The sequence below is a fragment of the Cetorhinus maximus genome, chromosome 28 (genome assembly GCF_964194155.1).
Source record: "Cetorhinus maximus chromosome 28, sCetMax3.hap1.1, whole genome shotgun sequence".
Classification (NCBI taxonomy): Eukaryota; Metazoa; Chordata; class Chondrichthyes; order Lamniformes; family Cetorhinidae; genus Cetorhinus; species Cetorhinus maximus.
Window position 1 is genome coordinate 20,295,596 of NC_135906.1, and position 16,903 is coordinate 20,312,498.

General features: G+C 50.4%; 1 protein-coding gene across 7 annotated transcripts in view; it reads right to left on the bottom strand.

Annotated features, from left to right (window-relative positions):
* The window catches only part of slc27a1a (solute carrier family 27 member 1a), a 40,568-nt gene extending 31,863 nt beyond the window's left edge, over positions 1 to 8,705 (bottom strand). The window contains exons 1-2 of one of the 7 annotated variants that reach the window (XM_078531368.1): positions 8,639 to 8,705; positions 237 to 419 (exon numbers count right to left, since the gene is read on the bottom strand). In XM_078531368.1, the coding sequence (XP_078387494.1) occupies positions 237 to 403 (167 nt within the window). In that variant the 5' untranslated portion in view covers positions 404 to 419; positions 8,639 to 8,705. Of the gene's footprint in view, positions 1 to 236; positions 420 to 2,526; positions 2,641 to 4,603; positions 4,710 to 4,746; positions 4,927 to 6,335; positions 6,447 to 8,632 lie in introns of those variants that run through there. The other 6 variants (XM_078531367.1, XM_078531370.1, XM_078531366.1 and 3 more) reach the window with 6 other exon arrangements.
* Positions 8,706 to 16,903: the final 8,198 nt, after the last annotated feature.

The following is a 16,903-nucleotide window of genomic DNA, read 5'->3' on the forward strand; positions in this document are numbered from 1 at the left end:
CTCCATCTGTGCTGTAACATTCAAGGATTACAGGGGAGCAGCTGAGAGAGATGAGGACTGCCAATTTGGTAATAAAGTAGGATGGCAGAACAAATGGGGACAAAAAAAGTTGGGTGGCCCAGCCCAGAACTAAGCTTTTTGTCAACAGAATGGGGTGATATGCAATACTGGCAATCCGACATTAATACAAAAAGGTGCACACACATTACTCAATAAGCTCACATAGTGCAACTTACAAAAAATCTCTCGGCGCAGTTTTTAACACTATTCGAATAAACCTCCATCCTCCACTTCCCAGGTAAATGCCAAAGCTAGCAGCAATACTCCAGGCCCAGGAAACCCCAAAGAGTTGCATCAATCCCAGAGATCCCAGGGATGCACTACAACTAGCCACGCTGTGCATCCTGTCTAGAGGTTGCCTGTTAAACATTAAAAAAAAGTTCATTGTTATTAACAACGGTGCACAAGAGATATTTACACAGAGTAACAATTAGGCTTTATTGTCAATGCTAACCACCACTTTGTCACCGGAGCAGTTGCTAGATTATTAGGGTATTAGGGTACCAGCTTGAGTAACGTTAGGTCTTTCAACTGGAAATAGTCCAACAGGACAGGAGTAGACATCTTGTGTAGAGTATCTCAAATAAACAGATTCACAAATCAACTGCATATACTACAAGTGGTTATTTGCGTGCCCTGAACATCACCCTCACTTTTAAGCAGAAGTCCAAAACAAGACTCTGCGATGAGTCCTTGGGCCTCCCCAGCCCAAGTCTTGCCTCTCCCTCTCACTGCCGGCATTGGTCGTCAAAGCCCTTTTCCAGTGCTGAGGTTATATGCGTTTATAATCCCTGTTTCCCAGCCCTTAAGTCAGCCTTGCCGGATTCAGAGACTGCCCTACCCTGCCTGGGAGTTAAAATGACCCCAGGTCTTACTCCGAGGCCAACCCCCCACACCGCCACCCCACGCTCCCGGCCCCCTGTCCAGGTTTCCTTTGCTCCGCACCCTACCCCACCAGCAAAAATCAAGGCCACTGTGAATGTGACAGTGTGGACACATTACTAACCTAAATCACAATCTAATCCAAATTGATTAGAAATAAGAAATAGTAGGCCCTTCAGCTCTTTGAGCCTTCTCAGCCAATAAGATCATAGCTGATCCCCTACCTCAGCTTCATCTTTCCACAATATTCCCAAATCCCTAGATTCCCTGTGTCTAAAAATATAATCGATCTCTGGTTTAAATATACTCAGTGGCTGAACAAGCACAGCCGTAGAATGGTCAAACAAAATGTACCAATCCGATTGCATTGCATAATTGCTTCCCTCGTCATAACCTTGATAAATACAACTGATTTTGGCAGAGGAAAGGCATTGTGTAATAAAGTATTAACTAGTTCCCTTAACTGATAAGCAATGAAATATCTAGCTGTAGATAGGCTTAAATTGTCTAGCACAATTTAGAACAATGTTACTCTAATCCTCATACTAGCCAAAATCCATAATGTCTTCCTTATCCTAGAATTATCAGGTATGTCTCAGTGTGTAGCATTCCCTCCCGGGTCAGATAGTTGTGGGTTTCAAATGTTGCTTCAGGGAATTGAGCTCAAAATCTAATCTGACACTCCACTGTAGTAGTGAGGGGGGTGTTGCTGTGAGAGGCCTAGTCAGCAACACCCACATCCCATGAAAGAATAAAAAGGTAGAACAAAAGCAAGAAGCAAAAATACTTCCAATATTTAAAAAAGGAAGTGAATGGGTTGAAGGAAAGGCAACTTCAGAGATACGTGAACAGCTGGATTAGGATTTCGGCCCAGGAACAGAAACACTGGCTGGGCTGAATGGCCTCTTCTTGGGTTATTTCTCTGCTCCACAATGTGCTGTTAGTTCAAAGCCGTATAACTAATCGACACGTGACCAGCCAGAAAGTAAAAGCAACACAGGCTTCTGCTTTTACACTGATCTGGAATGAATCCTCATCAGCAAATCACTTAACCCAGTAAAAGTGTGTGGGTAAACACCGATTGACCAGCTACACCACACAGTTCAGGAGCAGAAATATTATTGTATTTGGGTGGAGCTGTGGAAGAGAAGGAACAGCATTGTGACAAAGCACCAAGTGCTTAACTGATTGGTAGCAAGAGACTGGAAACAAAATACCCAATTAGCCAGTTTTCTACAATCCTACAGACAGGGCAAGAGGAATGCTGAAATCCCCATTACCTTCATAACTGTTCACAATCAATAGCTTTTGAGAGGAAGAGGTGTATGTTTCTTTAACCCCTGAGTGTGTGGACAGTTTGAATGACCAGCAGCAAGCTTTTTGTAGGTTTAAATAAAGGGGATTGTTTATTTACACACTTACCCCAAAATCTAATGTTACAGCACTGAGTTATGCGCGCACACACACACACACACACACTCCAGGAAAGCACAGTTGAAGAGAATAGTGCACTTTTACAGGTTGTAAGCAAAAAGGATACAGTAGTTCATCACTCATGTGATTGTCTTGTTCTGGAAAACATACATTGCAGGCCTGATGGAGAAGACGCCTTCGGTCCTGAAGGGTAGTTTGGGTGAATTCAACAGATGACGTTACATGCCAAAGTTGTTTCAGGATTCTCTTGGTGGGGTGGACTTTCTGCAGGTCACGAAGTTAATTGCTTGTCGTCTCATTAGCACGGAGGTTAGACTGCTGCATTGGTGGATCTGAAAAGGAACAGGCTTGGAGACTTTGCGATGTTACAGCCTCTGGTTCTCTTAAGACAGGTTACTGCCTTTTCTGTTGCTGCTGTCTTATTTACTGCAGTCAGCATTTTGAGATTAGCAAAGGACAGATATGGCCACCTTACCATGTGACTTCTCACAATTGCAGTTCCTTTCCCAAATATGGTGGTGGTCTTGGGTTGATTAGTCACACCCTGGTTTATTGTTTGATAACATTTATCCTGAGAGGGTTAAGCCAAAAAGACCCATTCAACATGTCTTTTGATGGTCTCTGGATGTGTTGTTGTTGACACCTTTTTGCCTGGGCTGTGCCATTTTGTCTGTTAGACAGTGAGTCGGTTTTTTGAATACACAAGCCAGCTCATCGGATCATCAGTGGCCATCTTTGCAGGACATTGTCCACTTTTTAAAGAGGAAAAGTCAATTTCAAAGAGTACACAATGAATAGAGTTTGTATCTCAAAAGTTAGGAGCATGACACGCCGTTACTGTGTGTGACGCCATCACAGTTTCATGGTGCTCTTAGCCTATCCTCATCAAACCATTCCCACCAGCACTAGCAACATCAGTGGCAATACCTTCCCCAGCTCAAAGTGCTTTACTGCAACACTGATGTCATTGAAGAGGTTCTTATAGTCATGAATCTTTTTGGGAGGGAATATTCACATCGGGCATGCAAAATGTTGAAAATAGTATACACCACAATAGAGGTCCAGGACAATTCCTTTCTCTCTCTGTACTTGGTTAAAACATACCTCTTTGAACAAGCTTTTGGTCATATGACCTATTACCTCATGTGGCTCAGTGGCATATTTTGTATTTTAACATTCCCGTGAAGTGCCTTGAAACATTTTATGGTGTTAAAGATGTTATCTAAATATAAGCTGATCTCAGCAATCAAAAAAATTAAAAAGTTCGGAAGATGGAAATTATTATTACAGGAGGCCATTCAGCCCATTGTACCTATATCAGCTCTCAGAAAGAGCTATCCAGTTAGTTACATAACAGTCCTGCAAATGATTTCCTTTTCAAGTGCTTATCCAACTCGCTTTTGAAAGTTACTGTAGAATCTGCTTCCACCAACCTTTCAGGCAGCACATTCCAGATCATAATTCACTTCTCATTCTACTCATCTCCCTCTGGCTCTTCTGCCAATTACCTTAAATTTGTGTCCTCTGGTTACCGACACTCCTGTCACTGGAAACAAGTTTCTCCTTATTTACTCTATCAAAACCCCTCTATTAAATCTCCTCTGCTCTGAGACGAACAATCCCCAACTTCTCTAGCCTCCCCCACATAATTGAATTCCCTCGTCCTTGTACCATTAAGCTGCTCAAGTTGTGTCAGACTCCTAATGTCACGATTTATTGCCCATTTTTTACCATATGCTTCAGAAGTTCCGTTCCCACCCACTGAGCCCAGTCTTTTGGCACCATGCAGTCTCCTGATCTATCCAGCACCAATCAAAAAAATCCCCGACCGACCTGACAACTGAGGGCAGCATAGCGCACCATTCTGCAACAAGCAACACACACACACAAAAAAATTCACTCCAGGGATAAAATGCTCCATTGTTTCAATCCTTGGAGTGATCTTCATTTGAGAAGTTGAGGGTTTTGCATTTCATGATTGAAAAAGGGAGGGCCACCCTCCCTTCGTCTTAAACGGAGAATTCCAGAATTTGACCTTAAGTGCAATGACAGCAGATATACTACTGTCATAACTACATGTTTAGATTAAGCACCATGAAAGCTGACCAGTAAATGGTAAATACTGTAAACATGCATCAACTTCAACACTCTGTCCCGAGATGAGGTGCTAAGGTTTTCAAGTGAAAAGCTATCTTAACTAAGCAAAGTTGAAGATCTAGTAACTCACCAATCCCGGTACAATGTCTTAAGAATCCCTTCACTCTTGTGGCATCGAAACTACAGACTGAAGTAAATTTTCTTTCTTTTAATGTTGGTACTCCCTGACAAAACTGGGAAGGGGTGCAGTTCAGACTCAAAGGAAGATCTCACCTCCCATTTGCATGCAGCAACTTTCCTGTTTTGATCTACTTCACTCGACACAAAGATACCTCATTGTGGTTTTGTGGAGCAGCTCACAGGCAGCGTTCCAGCAAGGCGCTGTTCCATTTTCAAACAAGTGCTTCACTCACTGGAAGCTTTTCAGCAAACAGAGTTCTCTGCTAGCCCCTCCCCATGCCCCATTCACAGGGATGGACTTGGACTGAAAGCGAATAAAAAAAAAATCAAATTCAAATGGGTCTCATCGTCACACTTTTAAAGGAGCAGCTCAAGGATAGCTGGTTTAGTATCCCAACAAGCTGACTGCTCTCTCTGTGCTGATGGGCTGCTCAGAATGCCAATGAAACCGATCTCAGAACAGTTCCAGTTCTGGATTGTACAACAAGGGGTTCAGAATAACACACAAGAGCAAGGCTCAGAGATTTGTTACATGAACCATGGGGTGAGATTCCGATGAATATGATCTCTGTGATGCAGAATTTTGAACTGATCGAGCTGAGCAATGTTAGTCCTGAGGAACGGGACGTTATTTAGTTCCAGGAATCTGGCGCAAGCACCAAGTGGTCCCCAGTGAAGTAATCAAACATTTTCACAATATTACAACACTATTTCAACATGAATGCGGCCACATCACACATTTCCGCGCAGAGGATAAAGGGATGTCCCAACAGGAGAAGGGTACCAACAAGCCTCAAGCTATTCATCGCATCTAGTCAAAGTCCCACACAACTTTGTCCTCCAACTGAGAAGATAAACAGAATAGAAACTTAGAACACTACAACTTAAAGCACCCAGAACGCCACTCACAGCACCAATCAGCCATGGGCTTCAGTCAATCATGTCTGCGCCCACAGGCTTTATTGAGAACCCGGGTGAAAGGCAACGCTGCCAGTTGGGAGTGGAGAGAAGCTGGGGAAATAAAGTAAGTAGGACTTAAATCTAGGTTTTATAAAGTCTGCAGAACCTGGCAAAGAATGAGTCGAAGCAGAATACTGTGCAATTCATCCAGGTTTGAAGATAGTAAGGAGGTGGGAAGAAGGAAGCGTGCCTTGCATTACAGTATGTATCTGCAGCTCAGGAGGAATTGAGAGAGACAAGTGAGAAGAGGGTTGGACCATAGTTACATTAATAAAACAAACAAAAACAAGAAATGTGGAGATATGGAGAGCAAGCGAGTGAGCGACGACAGGATGTGACACTTATTGGATAATGCATCTTATCTGGGATGGGTGAAAGAGAATCTCCAGATAAGGGTGCAGCATTTGAGACTTTTTTTTTTAAAAAGAGTCAAAGCACTGCCTGACCGCTGTATAGCAGCAATACAGAACCCAGAGCTCGGCATAGGAGCTAGCGCTTGTTGTGAATATAAGCAGTTACTCACAGCTCCCTCAGACACTAAAGTTAGCAACACACGAGGAAGGCATGATGAGAAAGAAACTCTTTTCGAGTTATCAACAGTCACAGATTGCAACTCTTTCGAGTACAATCACAGTTCTTGGTTTCCGGGAGTGGGACATGAACCCACAACCCTCTGATACAAAGGCGAGGGTGCTATGAACTGAGCCACAGCTGACCCATACCAACATTCACCTAAACACGAGCAGATGTTCTTTTGCAGTAGAAGCAAAACACAGGTCCCCTCAAAACCAAAAGTGATAAGCGAAGGAAGTCAGGAAGAGCAAATGTTTCCTGAGTGCGTTTGACAATTTTAGGGACAGGGAGAAGAAAAGGGGGCGAGGGAGAAATGGGGAGAAGAGGGCTAGTGGGGGTGAGGATGGAGGGTGGGGGGGGGAGAGAGAGGGGGGGAGGGTGGGGGGGGGGGTGGGGGGGGGGGAGGATGGGGGGGGGAGAGAGAGGGGGGGAGGATGGGGGGGGGAGAGAGAGAGAGAGGGGGAGGATGGGGGGGGAGAGAGAGAGAGGGGGAGGATGGAGGGGGGGAGAGAGAGAGAGGGGGAGGATGCAGGGGGGGAGAGAGAGAGGGGGGGAGGATGGAGGGGGGACAGAAGGGGAGGATGGGGGGGAAAGAGAGGGGGGGAAGATGGGGGGGGAAGATGGGGGGGGGGAAGATGGGGGGGGGGAAGATGGGGGGGGGGAAGATGGGGGGGGGAAAGATGGGGGGGGGGGAGATGGGGGGGGGAAGATGGGGGGGGGAAGATGGGGGGGGGAAGATGGGGGGGGGAAGATGGGGGGGGGGGAGATGGGGGGGGGGAAGATGGGGGGGGGGAAGATGGGGGGGGGGAAGATGGGGGGGGGAAGATGGGGGGGGAAGATGGGGGGGAAGAGAGGGGGGGGAAGAGAGGGGGGAAGAGAGGGGGGAAGAGAGGGGGGGAAGAGAGGGGGGGAAGAGAGGGGGGGAAGAGAGGGGGGGAAGAGAGGGGGGGAATGGGGGGGGAAGAGAGGGGGGGAATGGGGGGGGAAGAGAGGGGGAGAATGGGGGGGAAGAGAGGGGGAGGATGGGGGGGAAGAGAGGGGGAGAATGGGGGGGAAGAGAGGGGGAGAATGGGGGGGAAGAGAGGGGGAGAATGGGGGGGGAAGAGAGGGGGAGGATGGGGGGGAAGAGAGGGGGAGGATGGGGGGGAAGAGAGGGGGAGGATGGGGGGAAGAGAGGGGGAGGATGGGGGGGAAGAGAGGGGGAGGATGGGGGGGAAGAGAGGGGGAGGATGGGGGGGAAGAGAGGGGGAGGATGGGGGGAGAGAGGGGGAGGATGGGGGGGAAGAGAGGGGGAGGATGGGGGGGGAAGAGAGGGGGAGGATGGGGGGGGGAAGAGAGGGGGAGGATGGGGGGGGAAGAGAGGGGGAGGATGGGGGGGGAAGAGAGGGGGAGGATGGGGGGGAAGAGAGGGGGAGGATGGGGGGGAAGAGAGGGGGAGGATGGGGGGGAAGAGAGGGGGAGGATGGGGAGAGAGGGGGAGGATGGGGGGGGAGAGAGGGAGAGGGTGGGGGGGAGAGAGAGGGAGAGGGTGGGGGGGGAGAGAGAGGGAGAGGGTGGGGGGGGAGAGAGAGGGAGAGGGCGGGGGGGGAGAGAGAGGGAGAGGGCGGGGGGGGAGAGAGAGGGAGAGGGTGGGGGGGGGGGAGAGAGAGGGAGAGGGTGGGGGGGGGGAGAGAGAGGGAGAGGTGGGGGGGGGAGAGAGAGGGAGAGGGTGGGGGGGGGGAGAGAGAGGGAGAGGGTGGGGGGGGGAGAGAGAGGGAGAGGGTGGGGGGGGGAGAGAGAGGGAGAGGGTGGGGGGGGGAGAGAGAGGGAGAGGGTGGGGGGGGAGAGAGAGGAGAGGGGGTGGGGGGGGAGAGAGAGGGAGAGGGTGGGGGGGGAGAGAGAGGGAGAGGGTGGGGGGGGAGAGAGAGGGGAGGGTGGGGGGGGAGAGAGAGGGGAGGGTGGGGGGGGAGAGAGAGGGGGAGGGTGGGGGGGGAGAGAGAGGGAGAGGGTGGGGGGGGAGAGAGAGGGGGAGGGGGGGAGGGGGAGGGTGGGGAGGGAGAGAGAGGGGGAGGGGGGAGGGGGAGGGTGGGGAGGGAGAGAGAGGGGGAGGGTGGGGGGAGAGAGAGGGGAGGGTGGGGGGGAGAGAGGGGGAGGGGGGAGGGAAGGGAGGGGGGAGAGAGAGGGGGAGGGGGGGAGGGGGAGGGTGGGGAGGGAGAGAGAGGGGGAGGGTGGGGGGGAGAGAGAGGGGGAGGGTGGGGGGGAGAGAGAGGGGGAGGGTGGGGGGAGGGAGAGGGGGAGGGGGGGAGGGAGAGGGGGAGGGGGGGATGCGGAGGGGGCGGGGCGGGTTCGCGCTGCAGCCCCGGGTTCCCGATGTGGTTTTACTCCCTGGGGCCGGGGAAGAGAGGCGGAGACGCCGCTTGGAATGGATTAGAGGCCCCTCCCTCTCCGGGGGGAGGTGTCCACTCACCGGCACCGGGGCCCCGCTCCCGCTCCCGCTCCGTTTCCAAGGCTGCCGCCGTCAACTCTCCCCCTCAACCCACACACACAACACCGCGCCTGCGCCGCCTCTGCAGGGCCGCCCATTGGCTGAGGCTCCCACTGGCCTCCACACACTCCCCTCTGATTGGCTGAGGCCGCCGCCCCTGCATGCTGGGACTTGTAGTCCATCACCTTCACATGGTCCATCACCTGCACATGGTCCATCACCTTCACATGGTCCATCACCTTCACATGCTCCATCACCTTCACGTGGTCCATCACCTTCACATGCTCCATCACCAACACATGCTACATCACCTTCAATTGGTCCATCACCTTCACATGGTCCATCACCTTCACGTGGTCCATCACCTTCACCTTGTCCATCACCTTCACCTTGTCCATCACCTTAACATGGTCCATCACCTTCACCTCGTCCATCACCTTCACCTCGTCCATCATCTTCACATGGCCCATCACCTTCACATGCTCCATCACCTTCATATGGTCCATCACCTTCTCATGCTCCATCACCTTCACATGGTCCATTACCTTCACATGCTCCATCACCTTAACATGGTCCATCACCTACACATGGTCCATCACCTTCACATGGTCCATCACCTTCACATGCTCCATCACCTTCACGGGGTCCACCTTCACATGGTCCATTACCTTCACATGGTCCATCCCCTTCACATGGTCCATCACCTTCACCTCGTCCATCACCTTCACATGGTCCATCACCTTCACATGGTCCATCACCTTCACATGCTCCATCACCTTCACATGCTCCATCACCTTCACCTCGTCCATCATTTTCACCTCGTCCATCACCTTCACATGCTCCATCCCCTTCACCTCATCCATCATCTTCACATGGTCCATCACCTTCACATGCTCCATCACCTTCACATGGTCCATCATCTTCACCTCGTCCATCATCTTCACCTCATCCATCACCTTCACATAGTCAATCACCTTCACCTCATCCATCATCTTCACATGGTCCATGACCTTCACATGCTCCATCATCTTCATGTGGTCCATCACCTTCACGTGGTCCATCACCTTCACGTGGTCCATCTCCTTCACATGGTCCATCACCTTCACATGCTCCATCACCTTCACATGGCCCATCACCTTCACCTTGTCCATCACCTTAACATGGTCCATCTCCTTCACATGGTCCATCACCTTCACATGGTCCATCACCTTCACATGGTCCATCACCTTCACCTCGTCCATCATTTTCACATGGTCCATCACCTTCACATGCTCCATCACCTTCACATGGTCCATCACCTTCACGTGGTCCATCACCTTCACATAGCTCATCACCTTCACATAGTCCATCACTTTCACCTGGTCCATTACCTTCACCTCGTCCATCATCTTCACATGGTCCATCACCTTCACATGGTCCATCACCTTCACATGCTCCATCACCTTCACCTGGTCCATCACCTTCACCTCGTCCATCATCTTCACCTCGTCGATCACCTTCACATGGTCCATCACCTTCACATGGTCCATTACCTTCACCTCGTCCATCATCTTCACATGGTCCATCACCTTCACATGGTCCATCACCTTCACATGGTCCATCACCTTCACATGCTCCATCACCTTCACATGGTCCATCACCTTCACATGGTCCATCATCTTCACATGGTCCATCACCTTCACATGGTCCATCACCTTCACATGGTCCATCACCTTCACATGGTCCATCACCTTTACATGCTCCATCATCTTCACATGGTCCATCACCTTCACATGGTCCATCACCTTCACCTGCTCCATCACCTTCACATGGTCCATCACCTTCACATGCTCCATCACCTTCACCTCGTCCATCATCTTCACCTCGTCCATCACCTTCACATGGTCAATCACCTTCACCTCGTCCATTATCTTCACATGGTCAATCACCTTCACCTCGTCCATCACCTTCACCTCGTCCATCATCTTCACCTCGTCGATCACCTTCACATGCTCCATCACCTTCACATGCTCCATCACCTTCACGTGCTCCATCACCTTCATGTGCTCCATCACCTTCACGTGGTCTACCTTCACATGCTCCATCACCTTCACGTGGTCCATCACCTTCACATGGTCCATCACCTTCACATGGTCCATCACCTTCACATGGTCCATCACCTTCACCTCGTCCATCACCTTCACCTCATCTATCATCTACACATGGCCCATTACCTTCACATGGCCTATCACCTTCACATGCTCCATCACCTTCATATGGTCCATCACCTTCACATGCTCCATCACCTTCACATGCTCCATCACCTTCACATGGTCCATCACCTTCACATGGTCCATCACCTTCACATGGTCCATTACCTTCACCTCGTCCATCATCTTCACATGGTCCATCACCTTCACATGCTCCATCACCTTCACATGCTCCATCACCTTTACATGCTCCATCACCTTTACCTCATCCATCATCTTCACCTCGTCCATCACCTTCACATGGTCAATCACCTTCACCTCGTCCATCATCTTCACATGGTCAATCACCTTCACCTCGTCCATCACCTTCACCTCGTCCATCATCTTCACCTCGTCCATCACCTTCACATGGTCCATCACGTTCACATGGTCCATTACCTTCACCTCGTCCATCACCTTCACATGGTCCATCACCTTCACATGGCCCATCACCTGCACCTCGTCCATCACCTTCACATGGTCCATCACCTTCACTTGGTCCATCACCTTCACATGCTCCATCACCTTCACATGGTCAATCAACTTCACCTCATCCATCATCTTCACATGGTCCATCACCTTCACATGCTCCATCACTTTCACATGCTCCATCACCTTCACATGCTCCATCACCTTCACATGGTCCATTACCTTCACATGCTCCATCATCTTCACATGGTCAGTCAACTTCACCTCGTCCATCACCTTCACATGGTCCATCACCTTCACATGCTCCATCACCTTCACATGCTCCATCATCTTCACGTGGTCCATCACCTTCACGTGGTCCATCACCTTCACATGCTCCATCACCAACACATGCTACATCACCTTCACATGGTCCATCACCTTCACGTGGTCCATCACCTTCACGTGGTCCATCACCTTCACCTTGTCCATCACCTTCACCTTGTCCATCACCTTAACATGGTCCATCACCTTCACATGGTCCATCACCTTCACCTCGTCCATCATCTTCACATGGTCAATCACCTTCACCTCGTCCATCATCTTCACATGGTCCGTCACCTTCACATGCTCCATCACCTTCACATGCTCCATCATCTTCACGTGCTCCATCACCTTCACGTGGTCCATCACCTTCATGTGGTCCATCACCTTCACATGCTCCATCACCTTCACATGGTCCATCACCTTCACATGCTCCATCACATTCATGTGCTCCATCACCTTCACGTGGTCTACCTTCACATGCTCCATCACCTTCACGTGGTCCATCACCTTCAAATGGCCCATCACCTTCACATGACCCATCACCTTCACCTCGTCCATCACCTTCACATGGCCCATCACCTTCACATAGCCCATCACCAGCACCTTGTCCATCACCTTCGCATGGCCCATCACCTTCACCTTGTCCATCACCTTAACATGGTCCATCACCTTCACATGGTCCATCACCTTCACACGGTCCATCACCTTCACATGGCCCATCACCTTCACCTTGTCCATCACCTTCACGTGGCCCATCACCTTCACCTGGTCCATCACCTTCACATGGTCCATCACCTTCACATGGCCCATCACCTTCACATGGTGCATCACCTTCACCTCGTCCATCACCTTCACCTTGTCCATCATCTTCACATGGCCCATCACCTTCACATGCTCCATCACCTTCATATGGTCCATCACCTTCTCATGCTCCATCACCTTCACATGGTCCATCACCTTCACATGCTCCATCACCTTAACATGGTCCATCACCTTCACATGCTCCATCACCTTAACATGGTCCATCACCTTCACATGCTCCATCACCTTCACGGGGTCCACCTTCACATGGTCCATTACCTTCACATGGTCCATCCACTTCACATGGTCCATCACCTTCACCTCGTCCATCACCTTCACATGGTCCATCACCTTCACATGCTCCATCACCTTCACATGCTCCATCACCTTCACATGCTCCATCACATTCACGGGGTCCACCTTCACATGGTCCATTACCTTCACATGGTCAACCCCCTTCACATGGTCCATCACCTTCACCTCGTCCATCACCTTCACATGGTCCATCACCTTCACATGCTCCATCATCTTCACATGCTCCATCACCTTCACATGCAACATCACCTTCACCTCGTCCATCATTTTCACCTCGTCCATCACCTTCACATGCTCCATCCCCTTCACCTCATCCATCATCTTCACATGGTCCATCACGTTCACATGCTCCATCACCTTCACATGGTCCATCAACTTCACCTCGTCCATCACCTTCACCTCATCCATCACCTTCACATAGTCAATCACCTTCACCTCATCCATCATCTTCACATGGTCCATGACCTTCACATGCTCCATCATCTTCACGTGGTCCATCACCTTCACGTGGTCCATCACCTTCACGTGGTCGATCTCCTTCACATGGTCCATCACCTTCACATGGTCCATCACCTTCACATGCTCCATCACCTTCACGTGGTCCATCACCTTCACATGCTCCATCACCAACACATGCTACATCACCTTCAATTGGTCCATCACCTTCACATGGTCCATCACCTTCACGTGGTCCATCACCTTCACCTTGTCCATCACCTTCACCTTGTCCATCACCTTAACATGGTCCATCACCTTCACCTCGTCCATCACCTTCACCTCGTCCATCATCTTCACATGGCCCATCACCTTCACATGCTCCATCACCTTCATATGGTCCATCACCTTCTCATGCTCCATCACCTTCACATGGTCCATCACCTTCACATGCTCCATCACCTTAACATGGTCCATCACCTACACATGGTCCATCACCTTCACATGGTCCATCACCTTCACATGCTCCATCACCTTCACGGGGTCCACCTTCACATGGTCCATTACCTTCACATGGTCCATCCCCTTCACATGGTCCATCACCTTCACCTCGTCCATCACCTTCACATGGTCCATCACCTTCACATGGTCCATCACCTTCACATGCTCCATCACCTTCACATGCTCCATCACCTTCACCTCGTCCATCATTTTCACCTCGTCCATCACCTTCACATGCTCCATCCCCTTCACCTCATCCATCATCTTCACATGGTCCATCACCTTCACATGCTCCATCACCTTCACATGGTCCATCATCTTCACCTCGTCCATCATCTTCACCTCATCCATCACCTTCACATAGTCAATCACCTTCACCTCATCCATCATCTTCACATGGTCCATGACCTTCACATGCTCCATCATCTTCATGTGGTCCATCACCTTCACGTGGTCCATCACCTTCACGTGGTCCATCTCCTTCACATGGTCCATCACCTTCACATGCTCCATCACCTTCACATGGCCCATCACCTTCACCTTGTCCATCACCTTAACATGGTCCATCTCCTTCACATGGTCCATCACCTTCACATGGTCCATCACCTTCACATGGTCCATCACCTTCACCTCGTCCATCATTTTCACATGGTCCATCACCTTCACATGCTCCATCACCTTCACATGGTCCATCACCTTCACGTGGTCCATCACCTTCACATAGCTCATCACCTTCACATAGTCCATCACTTTCACCTGGTCCATTACCTTCACCTCGTCCATCATCTTCACATGGTCCATCACCTTCACATGGTCCATCACCTTCACATGCTCCATCACCTTCACCTGGTCCATCACCTTCACCTCGTCCATCATCTTCACCTCGTCGATCACCTTCACATGGTCCATCACCTTCACATGGTCCATTACCTTCACCTCGTCCATCATCTTCACATGGTCCATCACCTTCACATGGTCCATCACCTTCACATGGTCCATCACCTTTACATGCTCCATCACCTTCACATGGTCCATCACCTTCACATGGTCCATCATCTTCACATGGTCCATCACCTTCACATGGTCCATCACCTTCACATGGTCCATCACCTTTACATGCTCCATCATCTTCACATGGTCCATCACCTTCACATGGTCCATCACCTTCACCTGCTCCATCACCTTCACATGGTCCATCACCTTCACATGCTCCATCACCTTCACCTCGTCCATCATCTTCACCTCGTCCATCACCTTCACATGGTCAATCACCTTCACCTCGTCCATTATCTTCACATGGTCAATCACCTTCACCTCGTCCATCACCTTCACCTCGTCCATCATCTTCACCTCGTCGATCACCTTCACATGCTCCATCACCTTCACATGCTCCATCACCTTCACGTGCTCCATCACCTTCATGTGCTCCATCACCTTCACGTGGTCTACCTTCACATGCTCCATCACCTTCACGTGGTCCATCACCTTCACATGGTCCATCACCTTCACATGGTCCATCACCTTCACATGGTCCATCACCTTCACCTCGTCCATCACCTTCACCTCATCTATCATCTACACATGGCCCATTACCTTCACATGGCCTATCACCTTCACATGCTCCATCACCTTCATATGGTCCATCACCTTCACATGCTCCATCACCTTCACATGCTCCATCACCTTCACATGGTCCATCACCTTCACATGGTCCATCACCTTCACATGGTCCATTACCTTCACCTCGTCCATCATCTTCACATGGTCCATCACCTTCACATGCTCCATCACCTTCACATGCTCCATCACCTTTACATGCTCCATCACCTTTACCTCATCCATCATCTTCACCTCGTCCATCACCTTCACATGGTCAATCACCTTCACCTCGTCCATCATCTTCACATGGTCAATCACCTTCACCTCGTCCATCACCTTCACCTCGTCCATCATCTTCACCTCGTCCATCACCTTCACATGGTCCATCACGTTCACATGGTCCATTACCTTCACCTCGTCCATCACCTTCACATGGTCCATCACCTTCACATGGCCCATCACCTGCACCTCGTCCATCACCTTCACATGGTCCATCACCTTCACTTGGTCCATCACCTTCACATGCTCCATCACCTTCACATGGTCAATCAACTTCACCTCATCCATCATCTTCACATGGTCCATCACCTTCACATGCTCCATCACTTTCACATGCTCCATCACCTTCACATGCTCCATCACCTTCACATGGTCCATTACCTTCACATGCTCCATCATCTTCACATGGTCAGTCAACTTCACCTCGTCCATCACCTTCACATGGTCCATCACCTTCACATGCTCCATCACCTTCACATGCTCCATCATCTTCACGTGGTCCATCACCTTCACGTGGTCCATCACCTTCACATGCTCCATCACCAACACATGCTACATCACCTTCACATGGTCCATCACCTTCACGTGGTCCATCACCTTCACGTGGTCCATCACCTTCACCTTGTCCATCACCTTCACCTTGTCCATCACCTTAACATGGTCCATCACCTTCACATGGTCCATCACCTTCACCTCGTCCATCATCTTCACATGGTCAATCACCTTCACCTCGTCCATCATCTTCACATGGTCCGTCACCTTCACATGCTCCATCACCTTCACATGCTCCATCATCTTCACGTGCTCCATCACCTTCACGTGGTCCATCACCTTCATGTGGTCCATCACCTTCACATGCTCCATCACCTTCACATGGTCCATCACCTTCACATGCTCCATCACATTCATGTGCTCCATCACCTTCACGTGGTCTACCTTCACATGCTCCATCACCTTCACGTGGTCCATCACCTTCAAATGGCCCATCACCTTCACATGACCCATCACCTTCACCTCGTCCATCACCTTCACATGGCCCATCACCTTCACATAGCCCATCACCAGCACCTTGTCCATCACCTTCGCATGGCCCATCACCTTCACCTTGTCCATCACCTTAACATGGTCCATCACCTTCACATGGTCCATCACCTTCACACGGTCCATCACCTTCACATGGCCCATCACCTTCACCTTGTCCATCACCTTCACGTGGCCCATCACCTTCACCTGGTCCATCACCTTCACATGGTCCATCACCTTCACATGGCCCATCACCTTCACATGGTGCATCACCTTCACCTCGTCCATCACCTTCACCTTGTCCATCATCTTCACATGGCCCATCACCTTCACATGC